Source organism: Astyanax mexicanus, chromosome 24 (genome assembly GCF_023375975.1).
Source record: "Astyanax mexicanus isolate ESR-SI-001 chromosome 24, AstMex3_surface, whole genome shotgun sequence".
Lineage (NCBI taxonomy): Eukaryota > Metazoa > Chordata > Actinopteri > Characiformes > Acestrorhamphidae > Astyanax > Astyanax mexicanus.
Window position 1 is genome coordinate 18565140 of NC_064431.1, and position 15250 is coordinate 18580389.

Genomic DNA, 15250 nt, shown 5'->3' on the forward strand with positions numbered 1-15250 from the left:
TACCTAGTAATGCAGCTGGCTGTAATAGGATGAAAAATAATAAAAAGTGATTAAGCTGGATCTAGGGCTAGGAGGTTAATCCAATCATTTGATCTGATTTAATCAATATACAAATCAATCTTATATAAAAATAAGAAAGGTACCAATTGGTCTTATATAATATTACATTTTTCTGAGACACTGATTTTTGAGTTTTCATTGGCTGTAAGCCATAAACATCAAAAATAAAATAAATAAACGCTTAAAATAGATCACTGTGTCTAATACATTTATATAATATATGAGTTTCACCTTTTGAACCGAATTACTAAAATCGTCATTAAGAATCACTCATATATTTAAATAATAGAGTTTTTATTTATTTATTTATTTTTTTACAATATCGCACCCCAACCCAAACTGGAAGATATGATTTCTGTGTTGTCTAAATATAATTAATAGTGAAAAGACACAATATTCTGGCAAAAACATCATTAAATGTCTTATTCTTATTCAGTATGTTAAATTTAGATTAATAATAAGCACCAACCCCTATGATGTATTTTATAAGTATTATTATTTTTGTACAAAATGAAATCTTTCTCCGCCCGATGCCACAGTTGTAACATACTGAATAAATATAAATATAAGACATTTAATGATGTTAGGCTCCTTTCTCTTTTATTTCATGCAGAGGTTTAGAATCTGTTGGCCGTAGCCACCCAGTGGGTAAAAGTGGTATTGCTGGGTGTTCTTTTTTTTGTTTTGAAAAAAAATATGCTTTCATTGTATATAAATGTGTCAACAATCATGATTTATAATGTGACATATATTACTAGCAAAATATAATTTCTTTAAAGCATTTTCATTGATCTTGTGGTTGACTTGCATAGTACAATCACATGACCAAAAAAGCTAGCTGTGGATTGTGCGATTCTTTAGATCAGTAGTTCTCAAACTGTTCTACATGAAGCACACTAAGGTAGTACCCAACCAAATAAATGTTTTTAATGCATCAAAAACAACTTTAACAATTTTACAATAAATGCATGTGGGTACCAGGGAATGTCTAAATCTTTGGGTCTGTCAATGTCTGGTTTCATTGGAGACAATGAAATAACGTGTACTGTCGTTTAAAAACATTATATCTCTAAAATGAATATAACTTTCTCCAAATGTAATTAACTTCATGTTGTTGCATTACTATTGGAATTAGCATTAATTTATTATGTTTTAAAGTAACATCAATATATCCAACAGTGTTATTACACTTTATTACATTATTTATCCATAGTTTGCTTGCATATGTTCATGTGGATGACTTGAAGGTGCTGGTTTAAGTTTTTAGTTTGAGTTTTGCTGGTTCATGGTGGTAAATGTTTGAGAACCACTGCTTTAGAGAACAACTGCTTTAGATAGACACTCATAGAATATGCAAATCAATTAGTCAGTACAACCACCCTACCTGCTGACGTCCAACCATCTGCGTCTCACCGCTAACAGAGGCACACTGCTGCTGCTGCAGCTCAGCCAATCAGCTCTCCCTCTTACCCTACCTCTAAACCCATACATCACCCAACGCCCCTTCCAAACTACATTTTCAATTTCTACCTGAAGGTAGAAGGTCCAGATTCAGTATTATATAATGTGTGTAGAGTATTCTGAATACTGAAATCACATCCCTATTCAATGCAATAGACCCCGCCCACATATCCCACAGTTCAGTGCAGCACTCTTTATCGTCCATTTTTTGCATTTATCAAATTTGAGGTGAGAGTAGAGTCAGCCAAAATCAGGGTGTTTATTTACTCTTTAAAGTATGTAAAATATATAAAATATAAAAAAACAGTATAGAAAGCTGAAGGCAAAAAGCAGCTATTTTACAGCACATCGACAGTAAGGTAGATGCAGAAAATTAGTGTTCCAGTATTCTAGTACAGCAATGAAACATGATCTCCAAAATGCATTTTTATTGATTGACAGGTATATTCATTTTATTAAAAAAAAAAAAAAAAACAGAAATTAATTAATTTGTTTGTATGAATGGAACATGGTGATCTTAAGGCCAGTTGCAGCATTTGCAGGCGTCGACGTACACCAGGCCCGGCTGGCAGCGGTGCAGGTAGGTGTTCCCGCGGAAGCACTGGAAGTAAGTGCTCTGGTCAGCCGGGTTGGCGTACAGGCCGTCGGGTTTTCCGGAGCAGAAGTTGGCCACGGGGTCGGGGGTGGTGGTCGGGGCGCGAGTGGTGGTCGGTTTGGGAGGGAAACCTGAAAGTAGAAGGTCCAGATTCAGTTATATAATGTGTGTAGAGTATTCTACAACATACATACTGAAATCACATCCACATTCAATGCAAGAGACCCCGCCCACATATCCCACAGTTCAGTGCAGCCCTCTTTATCGTCCATGGAATATAATAGTAGTTCCTGTCTTATGACTTTTGCTACGTCAGTAGACAAAACATATACTCCAAGTTCTGTAAAAGTGTAAAAGAAGATGTGTAGTTTGATTATTAGGTTATATACATAAAAAAACTGCAGTTATAGTAGATGAGTCCTTGAAGTACAATTACAAACCAATATGGTGGCCATGCATGATTATGCTCCAGCCCGTAATGAGGCGTCAACGTATGTCTTAATGTCTATGTTCGAGTCTGCCTGTACCATTTACACACTTAGGGTTGCAAAACATAGATAACAGCACGCAAACAGTGTTCTGAAGCCATGGAAATGAGGGAGCTAGCTATTTTTCTGTTGAACAGGTAATCATTGAGTTTCAGTAAGATTACTGACCATTGCTAGGTTATTTTTTGGCAGTACAAAACAACTTGGTTGTCACCTTGAGGCAATACTAAGAAAGCAGTTTGCGTTTGTTCCCCTCAAGGAACCTCTGTTGATCAGGGCTTTACAAACATGCAGTAAACTGAACTGTGATTGGCTAGTTTTTAAATAGAAGTTGGCATGGCGTATTTACCCAGTGAGCTGCGTAGACGGTTAACGAGAGGATAGTCTCCCTCCGAGCAAAAATCTCCTCTAAAGTCGTCCAAGTCGAGGGACCACACTGATGCTCCACCCAGATTCATGGAGTTGAGCCACTGAACCTGAGATAATCAGACACAGCGGATATGAATATGTAAGTATTGGTGAAGAAGAGATGTGATTACTGTAAATATATATGGTTTCCTGTTGATATGTTTTCATTCTTGACTTGAATTTGCTGATGTGATGTCATTTACCTTGGCAGCAAAGCTCTCCTGGTTATCGTAGCCCACCCAGGCGTTTCCCTGAGTGGCGTAGGGCACACTCTGCTCGTCAATCCATTCCACTTTACCTCCTGCTGCAAACGTGCAGATCTGTGCAGATCAGAAAATAATACGTTATTAAGATTGTTTTAATTATTACAGATATACAGAGACATTAATTAGTGCTAAAATATTATGCATATTTACAATGTAATGAACTGTAGAAGCACCTTGAAGATTTGCTCATAGAGTTTAATGGTGAAATAGAAATTATTTTAACAGATTTCTCAATGGTGAGACAAAAAAAAAGGCATTTAAGGAAAAGATAAAATAGGTATCTGCGTCCCAACAAGCTACACGGCAAGCGCTGCACATACAGTGTTCAGTGGAAAACCTGAAATACCTGAAATACGACTGCTTAGTACCACAGTAGTCTGAACTATATTATTTTGAACCACCAGAGTCTGAACTAAGGTGTTTCTATATATGTTCAGTCATACTTCCCATTAGAAACGTGCCAAAACTCTCAAACAGTTTTATCCCACTATGATCTTGAGATCGGTGGTTCGACTCCTGTTCATGTAGCTTGCCATCAGCTGTCGGAGCCCTGAGAGAGCATAATTAGCCTTGCTCTCTCTGGGTGGGTAGGTGGCGCTCTCTTACTCAAAGGGTGATGACGATCAGAACAAGGCGTCTGTGAGCTGATGTATCAAAACCGAGTCGCTGCGCTTTCCCCCAAACACGCTTTCTACTCTGCAATTCTGCATCAGCGCCACCTACTGTACACAGAGAGAGCATGGCCAATTGTGCTCTATCAGACTCTGACAGCTGACGCCTTAGTCTCCTGGTGTGTTGATAATGGAATAACTAAGGTCCCTGTAGTTTCTCACCTCATAATAGGCCCAGAATCCAGCTTCCCGAGTGTAGGATCCGGCGCTAGCAGGGCCACTAGCCGGGGCTCCGAGGACATTAGCAGAGGTGGACAGCTCAAAGGTGCGTCCGTACGTGGGGAAACCCAGCAGCAGAGTCTCAGCCGGAGCTCCTTTACTGATCCAGAACGACACTGTCGCTTCCTGAGAACACAGGAAGAGAAAGAGGGGAGAATTCATAACCCAGTACTCACTCTCAGTTTCTCCAATCTGAACTGGTTTTTAGAGTCTACTTATAGAGTCACTTACGATGTTGTGGAAGATGTGGTTTCCACTGTCGAGGGAGCTCCTGAAAAGGGGGCTGTTGTGTCCTGTAACCTTGTCCCAGGAGCCGTGGTAGTCGTAGCTCATAATGCTGACGAAGTCCACCTCACTGAAGCAGGAGAAAGAGGAAAAAATTGAGAGAGATACAAATATGACTTTAATGCTTTATTTTGGGTATTATTAGTAATAGGTATATTATTACATATTACACATTACAACATGGAAAATAAATACATGGGATCTAGTAGAAATATTTTATATATAAAGATATTTTAAATATACCTGAGATTCCTGGCCACTATCACAAAAGGATAGAATCCTCAACCTTCTTTTCATATTCAAGATCAGGCAAATACAACACCACTGGACAGATGCATGCATTTGGAGATGATTTTGTATTCTGACTAGCATCATGCTATGTAATGTGGGGAGAGGGAGGGTCATCCTACCCATTGTTAGCCACTGGTTACTGTGGCATAACGATGGATCAATCTTCTTATCTCCCAATGATATATATTATTATACTTTTGCTTCAGAGTTTTGCTCAACTACACAGATGTCCCAATCTCCCGGAAGTTGCGGAAGTCTACCGCATATCAATAGCGGCTTCCAGATGCTCGCAAGTCAGATAAAATCTCCCGGAATCTAAAATAAGTGGCCCAAAAGTGAGCACAAACACGCACGCAGGTGACAGAGACTTTTTTCCCCCAATCATCACATTAGTGAAAGAGAGGGAGAGGGAGCCTCCCTAAAATTAATTTTTGCAACTTGGTATGTCTGACTACAAACAATATAGGCATTTATACTTGACACTAGGGTTGCAACTAATGACTATTTTAGTAGCCGACTAGTATTTTTCGCACAATAAGGCGCACCGGATTCAATAAACATCTATTTTCATACATAAAGCGCACCGGATTTTACGATGCATTATGTGACTCTAGTAAGGCACAGGGGTGTCGCCATGTTTTCCTTCTAATTAAGAGACCAACGGCGAGAACCTGTAAATCTAAGCTAAGTTAAGTAAACAAAACCGAAATAAAAAAGTAAAAAGAGCTGGATGTTAACCTAAAAATTACAGAGCAAATTATATGAGACATTTACACATGCCAGATGTTTTTATTATCAGGAGATTGTACTTAAATGTCTTCAATTGAGATGTAAATACTAACCGACGATATAACTTTGAATTTGTCCATGTTTTGATTAAAAATTTAATCAGTCTCTTCTATTATGAGAAAGTGTTTTGTAATCATTTTACTGAGAGGGAAATATTTTTGCCATTCAAGCAGTTTAGAATTAATATTTTTCTTTGGATTGTGCTCTTAAAAATGAAAATGTACTATGTTGTGAATGCCTGTGGCAACCTTAGATATAGGGCTAGTTTAAGCTCCTGATTGTGGGTTTTAGACAGACTTTGGGCAGGATTTTTTTGGCAACCTGGCTGCAGCTCACAGTAACTCACTGTCCGTTTTCTCTCTGAACAGACAGTAGTTTAAACAGACTCTCTGACAGAGCGCTTCACCAAACTGTCTTTTGTAAATAAAGAAGGATGCACAACAATATGTTACAATTTCTAACAATGCAGTGCATTGATTTAACCTAGCTTAAAACTGTAAACCTAGCTTTACACCATGTCACTTCATGTATCCTAAGTATCAAAAAAACTGGTCACAGGAAGTGACCAGGTTTAAATAGGGCTCTTAGACAGTTGTGCCACCCGAGGGATTACATTTGTATTTTCAACAAAGAAAATTTAGGTTCAACAGTAAAATATCCTTAACCCCTCAACAGATGATACTGTATATAGTGCAGACCTCACTGTCATTACACTTTTGTGCACTAAAGCATCTCAATAAGTAGTAGTACTGTACCTGGTGACTTCAGGAACTTCATAAGCAGCTTCGATGGTGGTACTCAGTGCAGCAACTTTAGCAGAGAGCAGCAGGGGGGTCTTCCTGGTGTCTTTAGCCTCCTGCTCAATCGCTCGTCTCAATTCCTGAGAATTATTTAAAAGAAATCTCACTCTCTATATAAAAGCAGGCTGAACGAAATAACACAGCTATAATATATTTTTTAAAAATGAACTATATTAACCCCTCTTACCCTAAAGACCCCAACACCCATCTTACCCACCTGAACCAGGGCAGTAAACCTCTGCTTGTCCTCTGGGGGGCTGCCGTTATGACCCGGGAACTCCCAGGCCAGGTCCAGACCGTCAAACCCGTGAGTCCGGAGGAAGATCAGCGCTGAGCGGATGAAGTTCTCACGCTTGGCTGGAGTTGACACCATATCAATATACCTGCGGTGTACCAAAGAAGCGGAGTGAGTTTTGGGACCTGTTGGATATGTGTGTGTGTGTGTGTGTATGTGTGTGTGTGTGTTTGTGTGTGTGGGGTCTCCTGCATTTAATGTGTCTACAGAGTAGCTGCACTGTCCACTGTGGGTGGTAATATACACGTAAAACTAGAAGTATATATACAACATATAAAAAGACACATATGCATGTTTTTTCTTACTGTCTGACATGAAATTTGATTAAACCTTCCCATTAATAACTTTAAAAAAAGCACAAGAAGCTTCCCATAACATCCTATTGTTTTTAATAAGCCTCTTGTGCACTTTTTAAAATATTAATCCTCGTTTTAAATGTCAGGGCTCTCCGGATTCTAGCAAGGAGGTGTAGAGCTACTTTGAGCCTGAATAACGGTGGAAAAAGCAGTGTATTTATCGGGGTAAATTATGCCCCATGTCACCCAGTCTGAAGGGTGTTTGGACAAACGGTTAAAGTTTCTGGATCTCAGAACGCTGTGGGAGAACGGAGGTGTGATATTCATCAAAGGTAAGTACTTTTTATCATGTTTTACTACACCAAACATTCTTTTTACACCGGAGATCTCCTTTAATGTTTGCAAATGCACACAGGAACAAATACCTTGGCAGCATCATGTTGTGAGAATGTTTTGCTGCAGGAGGGACTGGTGCACTTTCCAAAATAGATTGCATCAAGAGGAAAGAAAATTATGTGGCAATACTGAAGCAACACCTCAAGAAATCAGCCAGGAAGTTAAAACTTGGGCTCAAATGGGTCTTCCGAATAAACAATGACCCAAAGCATACTGCCAAACTGGTGACAAAGTGGGTTAAGGATAAGAAAAACAATGTTTTGGAGTGGCCATCAAAATCCATCAAAAATCCTGATCTCAATCCTAATGAAAATTTAGTATTTCACTATATTTACAATTGTGAGAAGCTTGTGAAGGGATATCCAAAACGTTTGACCTCATAGAGTCATACAGTTTAAAGGAAATGGTACCAAATACTAATGAAATATATGTAAACTTTTGACTTTGCAGTAAGTAATAAAAATGGCTTTTAAAAAATCTCTCTCTCTCTTATTATTGTGGCATTTGCCAAAAATATATAATTTCAATAATCCTAACTGACCTAAAACAGAAAGGGTATATTCTGATATTCTGTCTTTTTATTATAGTGTATGTAGACTTCTGGTTTCAACTATAAATCATAGCTTTTTATGATGTATTCCAAGTACACATGTAACACCAAAACTCCCATAATTCACCATAATTGACCATGAGCATTCTGGCCAGTGGTAAACTTTACTCAAAATGTAACACCTCACAACTATAAATAATATAAGTAAGTGTGGGTGTTCCCAAGCCATCTCCTGAACTAACACTTCATGATCAATTTACATACTGTTGTCCCATGACTTTTGGTATGTCAGTGTATGTGAGATGTTCTACAGGATGTATCATGTTGGGGTGGTACCTACGGGCTAATTCCATTGACCAAGCCTCCAATCGTCAGCAGTGTCTTCAGGTCAGGGTTTCTGGAAAGGAAATGACATCAGTTAAACCTGCCAGGTTAAATTTGAGGAGAATGTCAGTACTAATAAAGACAAAAAAAATAGTGCAGGAATATATTCTAGGTAATTATGTTTTGTACGATGTCCATAAAGATGCTGACCACCATATCACCCATTTGCATGGATGTTTAGATTAGAATGATATATCTGAATCCATATCCATTAATTATTTGTAATCTTCCAAAATTTTCTCCCAATTTTTTTCTGATAGCAGTTCTGTTACATTAGCTAACAGACACCTGTACCAGCCAGCATAACTATTAATGAACGTCTATTTTCTGGTCTATTTTCATACACGGGGCGCACTGTATTATAAGGTTGTTGCCATGTTTCTCTAGTAATGGGAAAGATGAAGGAAGTAAGTAAACAACACTGTAATAAAAAAAAAACATTCTTTCAAAGTCAAATGAGTGCTGGATGTTAATCTACACAGATTTCTCTCCTGAAATATGTTTATTTGGGTGAGTAAAGCACTTCTGTTTATTTACAGTAAGCTTAGATATATAATATTTTAAAAAATGTGGTTAGCAGCAGCACTAGCCGTGGTTAGCAGCAGCCCTAGCCATGGTTGGCAGCAGCACTAGCCATGGTTGGCAGCAGCACTAGCCGTGGTTAGCAGCAGCACTAGCCGTGGTTAGCAGCAGCACTAGCCACGGTTAGCAGCAGCCCTAGCCACGGTTAGCAGCAGCCCTAGGTATGGTTAGCAGCAGCACTAGCCGTGGTTAGCAGCAGCCCTAGGCATGGTTAGCAGCAGCACTAGCCGTGCTTAGCAGCAGCACTAGCCGTGCTTAGCAGCAGCACTAGCCGTGGTTAGCAGCACTTAGCGCTTGTAAAAGCTGCCTTACAGCACTACACTAAGGAACCTTGAGTGTTCTGGTGAGCCAGGGCGATATTAGCTAGTTGTTTATCCCACGTAGCTGGTTTTAATACGGTAAACATTCCAAATACAGTATGTTATACTCGCCTCTGAATGGAAAAAAATGCTAGCACTGCAGTTAGCTGCTAATGCTAATGCTGCTCCAGCCTCGGGGCTGGAGAAACTTCACTGAACCCCCTCTATAACGCTGTACTTCAGCAGAGTGACTTTACCGCTCCTTACAACCTGACTGATAAAAATGTATACATAAGACACACCGGATTATAAGTGGCACTGTCGATTTTTGGGAAAATTAAAGGTATTTAAGTGTGTCTTATACTGCAGAGTTTAATTATTATTATATCAGTGGAATATATATTTTTTCAAATATGACAATAATTGTGTTTATTCCAAATGATCCTCAAACAATGCATTGTCCAAAAAACAGTCAACACAACAGGCTTTAAGTTCTAGTGACATTAAAACAGCATTTAACCCTCATTTAGTATCATTATTTATCATTGAGCCAATATTCAGTCTCACTCACATGTTCTTCAGGTTGTTCAGGTCCTTGAACATGGTCTCATCGTTCCACTCTATGGTGTTGATCTGCTGGTTGGGGCCGATGGTGGCCAGGGCGTAGACGACATGAGTGCAGAGGAAGGGGTCCACATTCACCGGAGTGAAGCGTCCGCTGCCCGGCCTGTACTGGGACCAGTTGCTGAAGTAGCAAACCAGCTTGGTAGAGGTGACTATAATAGGAATGGTATTATATAAGCATTAATAATAATTAAACATACTGAACATGTGCAAAAAAAAATGCCACAAATAATTATGAGTATTTTTATTTTATTATTTTCATTATTATTATTGGTGTGCAACATTATATAATCCTATTTTTGGTAAAATAATAGGGATATAGTGAGATATATAATTGGCTAGGCACACCTATATACAGCTCTGGAAAAAAATTAAGAGACCACATTAGTTTCTTAATCACGTTCTCTGATTTTGCTATTTATAGATATTTAAGACATTTCTTCTAAATTTCAAATAAAAATATTGTCATTTAGAGCATTTATTTTTTCAGAAAATGAAAAATGTCTGAAATAACCAAAAGATACAGAGCTGTCATACCTAAAATAATGTAAATAAATTATATTGTTATTATATTATTTATTATATTCTAAATAAATTATATTTTTAAGTGGTCCCTTATTTTTTTTAGCAATGTTTAGCAATGTATAACATATTGTAATATTATATATTATTATATTGTCACTGTTCAATGAAAACCAAGTATCTTAATTTTTGGCAAAATTTTAAATTTACTACATAATAAAAACACGAAAACTATCCCTTACACTGTGTCCAAATTTAATAATGAATGGGCCAATAGAAATTCTCCAAAATTACCTAAAATAAACTTTTTATACATTGACTTTCACCAAAAGTTAAGAAGGTTGCTTTCTGGTGATACATGTCGATGTTTGGACATCGATGATATATTAGAGTATTTCAAACACTACTTTTGTATATACTAAATGAAATGAATCCAAACACAGTTTATAAAGAATAATTACCGATCTGAAGAGACAGCAGGAGCCCCAGTCCTGAGAAATAGAGTCCAGACAAATGGAGTTAATGTAAAGGAACAGGACAGTTACAGTATGTAGTATATGTTAAGAACTTTTTATACTAAAAGTGAGGATGTCGTCAGTATAATATTTACCTGCTATGAGAGTAACTTTTGACATGGTGGTGTTGAATATGTCCAGACTGTTTCAGAAAAGCACCTGGAGACAGAAATGTAGTGAAAAGTTAGTACAGTAAAAAGTATAATTAAAAATATAATATCAAATAGCATGTATGCCATTATTTTTAAGGGGTGTCCAATCAACTGTTGGACACAAATTCTAGTCTGTTTGGCATAAAATGTAATATTTTCAAACATAATTCAACGTTTTTTTTTAGTTATTATTTTGATTATTTGTGGCCACATATGCTGTACATTCAAACTGAGTTTTGTAGATTCGTCTCTAGTTTTTTATTTCAATTGCCTTGATGTTTTTCCACTAGTTTCTGACACAAACCATCAGTGTGTAGTCATTCCCTGCAGGCTACCTTGGTTAAACGTATAGATCATATATTATGACTAACTGTCTGGACTCTACAGCTTTGGAAAAAAATAAGAGACCACTTAAAAAGATACGTTTTTTTTTTTTTACCAAATTAAAAACCTCTGAAATAAAATAAAAAGGAAGATGGATGATCACAAGCCATCAAACCAAACTGAACTGCTTACATTTTTGCACCATGAGTGGCAGAAAGTTACCCAAAGGCAGTGTGTAAGACTGGTGGAGGGGAACATGCCAAGATGCATGTTATTAAAAACCAGGGTTATTCCACCAAATATTGATTTCTGAACTCTTAATACTTACGAATATGAAATTTGAGGTCTGAAAGCTCTGCATCTTTTTTTAATTTCTCATTTTCTGCAAATAATGCTCTAAATGAAAATATTTTTATTTGGAATTTGGGAGAAATGTTGTCTGTAGTTTATAGAATAAAGCAACAATGTTCATTTTACTCAAACATGTATCTATAAATAGCAAAATTAGAGAAACTGATTCAGAAACTGAAGTGGTCTCTTAATTTTTTTCAGAGCTCTATGTCAAGACAAACGTGCTAAACCTCAAAAAAAAAACCTCAATTTCAGCACATTCTAAATTAAAATCACTTATACTAAATACAGGCTTGTATTTTAATGGTTATTAAGTTATTAAGAATGTAAGTATGTAATACCATGATGAATTTTGCTTATTGTAAAAATATAACATTTTAAGCATATTTCCTAGTTAAAGTCAATGTGAAAAACATTAACTTAAAGATATTTTGGGATGTTTTTGTTGGCTTATTCTTCGTGAAATTCTGATACAATGTAAACGTCAACTGCAAGATTTAAATGATGCCGAATTAATATGAAGATACAAGGTTTCTGCAAGGCAATGGCAACATTAACCCTTACAATTTAAACAGCTGTTAAGTTAGTTACACATAATAACAAAAAAAACCTTAACCTAACAGAACGCTTAAACAGTCCTCTATTCATAATATTTATCATAACGTATGTGAGTAAACAAGCATTATTACACAATGAAATAATGTAAAATGAATATAATATTTAATTTATTTTTTACCTTTCTCATCCCCAGACAGTCCTCTCAGGTAACTTCAACATGTCCAGGCTCATTTATACTTCAGTAATATTAATGGGTAGCAAAGTACAGGTGATAAGTAATGTTTGAGGTCTAATCGGGGTGCGGGAAATACGCTGATAATACACTGATCGATTCAAAAGAAAGATTTATGATACGCATTATTGTACCACTTTACGGTAAGCTTACATAAATCATCCTCAGCCAGTCGTCCGATTCTTCAAAGGCGAACTCTTATCGTTCACTCCTCATAAAGTTATATACACTCACTGACCAAAAAAAAATGCAAAAAGCTGATAGTTGGGATAGAATGCTTTACAAAGGTTTATTTGTGCATAATTAGTGTGATGGCAATGCTTATTATTATTTTGTTGGATTTTTGTCTACCTAACTTGTGCCGCAATTTTTGAGATATAGACTCTACTACGTGCACCATAGTTGACTTGTATACAGCTTTTTGATTGGGTGTACGGTTTTCGTAAAAACAACGTTAGTTGTTGTAGATTTTTTGCCCATTAAGAATGAATGGGGAGAAATTTGCACGCCTATGTACGTCACAATTTTTGTGCCACGAAGACCAAACTCACCCTGCTTATAGAATGACTTGCATTCTATCCAAAAATATGCTGCATGATCCGATATGATGTACATTTTTCGTTTAATTGTCTTACGAATTTTCCCCGGAATGAATGAGGGGCCCAACATTACGTCTCACACAGCAGCTGAATCTGCGCAAGAAAACCATTTACTGCATTGGTTTTCAGTCCTGTGTTTTTATGGAAGAGCTGCTGGATAAACCAGCTACTGGTCAAAGGTTTGGACACCCCGCATGCCAGCCAGTGCTTCAATACTGTGTGTGTATGGAGGAGCTACTGGATAAACCAGTAGCGGCGTTAACGGCGTTACGAACGGCGTTACTTTTTTCAGTAATGAGTAATCTAACTAATTACTCTGACTGTATAAAGCCGCTACCATTTCCGACACCCTGTTACTGCACATTACTTTAGCCGCTCAATGAATTTTTTTTTAACCTCACGCATACAGACATAGGCGCAAGTGTGCGTGTGATTCACAAGGGACGATAGGATGGATTGATGGTGAGATGGTCGCTCTAACCCTATAAAAAGGGGTAGTGGCAGGGTTTAGGGAGTCGTTTGCCCTGGTTAACCCCTCCTCTTTCTGGTGAACTTGACCTTCTGGCCGCTGTGCCTGTAGGTTTACGTGGTTCGGCGTGGTGAAGTGAGGCACAATTGTGACGATCTGCGTGCTCTAATCAATTCAGTGATTGCCGTGGACAGGCCAGGTTCCGTTTTAGGGACGTTAAGCTCTTTTTAGCTGCTCCGGTTTCTCTTTTCCTCCTTGGCGAAGCTGTTTGATCCAGCTGTTAAACTGTATTAATACAATTTTAACGGTCATTAGATTGTTGTTTTTGTCCTTTCTTTTGTTTTGTTTATATATACATTTTTCCTTTGAGTGTGGCTTGGTTTGTTTAATTTCATCCCCAGACTAATTTTTCCATTTTTTTTAGTATTACAAGTTTTAGTAGTTTTCTTTGGCTGTGTGGAGAATTATTATTATTTTTTTTTTTCGTTAGATTATATTTTTGTCAAAATTTTGGGTTTATTTTCGTTTGTTATTTTTCTAATAATAATAGTAAATACATAATTTATTTTCTTTTGTTATTTTTTTTTTACGAGCGAATAAGAAACGTAACGCAATACTTACTTTTACTGGTAACTAGTTACTTTTATAGTGGAGTAACTCCGTTAGTTACTTTTTTGGAAAAGTAACGAGTAACTATAACTAAGTACTTTTTCAAAGTAACATGCCCAACACTGCTTACCAACCACCTAGCAACAACTATATGCTGAGCTCTGAGTGTATAATATTAGTTGTCCTAAAAATATATTGGGCATCTGTCTCATTAAAAATCCTCTCAGACAGTCTGTCAGTCTGCAACATCTGCTTGGTAGTGTCTAGACATGTGGAGAATGAAGACAGTGACTGAGTGATGAGTGCTAGAGCTGGAATCTGTAACTGAGCTCCTGCACAACTGCAAAAATCTGTGGACATAAAGTGCTCCAGATTGTGAAAACCAGAGGTGACCATATCATCAGTGCTTGATATTTCCATAGGACCACACTGCAGATATGATACTTTGATTCAGTGTAAAGTATAGTCAGTGTACAAAAGTGAGTACACTGTACACTGTAAAAGCGGCAAGTGTTTAATCCAGCGTTGTTTTAGGTGTATTACAACTTTTATAGTAGCTTATAAAATTATAACAGCTTTTATATCAGACGTTTCTCCCAGATCCAAAGCAAAGGCCGCTGTTACAGTCTTTGCTGGCATGATGTCTACAACACAAACATAATGATCTTGGATCAGTGATAAACGTAAAAAAATAGTGCCAAACTATTAAACTATAAAAATCCACGGTACCACTTTAAAATAAGACTACCTTTATAAAGTGTTTATAAATGGTTTACAATTAGCTTATTAATGGTTACTAATTAGGTTGTAAATGTCTTAAAAATCATTAATAATCAGTTATGTGGCTGTGGGTTCACTATTTGGCAAACAACAGGTCTACGTACATTTCTACGTATGTGTTATAACTGATTATTAATGATTTTAAGGCATTTACAACCTAATTAGTAACCATTAATAAACTAAACCGTTTATAAACCCTTTATAAAGGTAGTCTTATTTTAAAGTGGTACCAAATCCACTTATATTAGGCATGCAGTACCCTGAATCAATTCTGAGAATGAGTCAGTTTGATTCTGCGTCTCACCTCTATCAGAGGCACACTGCTGCTGCTCAGCAAATTAGCTCTCCCTTCTGCCCCACCCCTAAACCCATACATCCCC

General features: G+C 37.2%; 1 protein-coding gene across 1 annotated transcript; it reads right to left on the bottom strand.

Annotated features, from left to right (window-relative positions):
• Positions 1-1934: 1934 nt before the first annotated feature.
• Positions 1935-12389, bottom strand: chia.1 (chitinase, acidic.1). Its single transcript, XM_007228563.4, has 12 exons — positions 12360-12389; positions 10892-10955; positions 10743-10772; positions 9707-9911; positions 8211-8267; positions 6551-6716; positions 6289-6413; positions 4400-4523; positions 4112-4294; positions 3216-3332; positions 2954-3080; positions 1935-2247 (listed from the first exon to the last, which is right to left on the bottom strand). The coding sequence occupies exons 2-12, from the start codon at positions 10914-10916 to the stop codon at positions 2039-2041; spliced, it is 1368 nt and encodes a 455-aa protein (XP_007228625.3). The 5' UTR covers positions 10917-10955; positions 12360-12389; the 3' UTR covers positions 1935-2038.
• Between the last annotated feature and the right edge of the window lie 2861 nt (positions 12390-15250).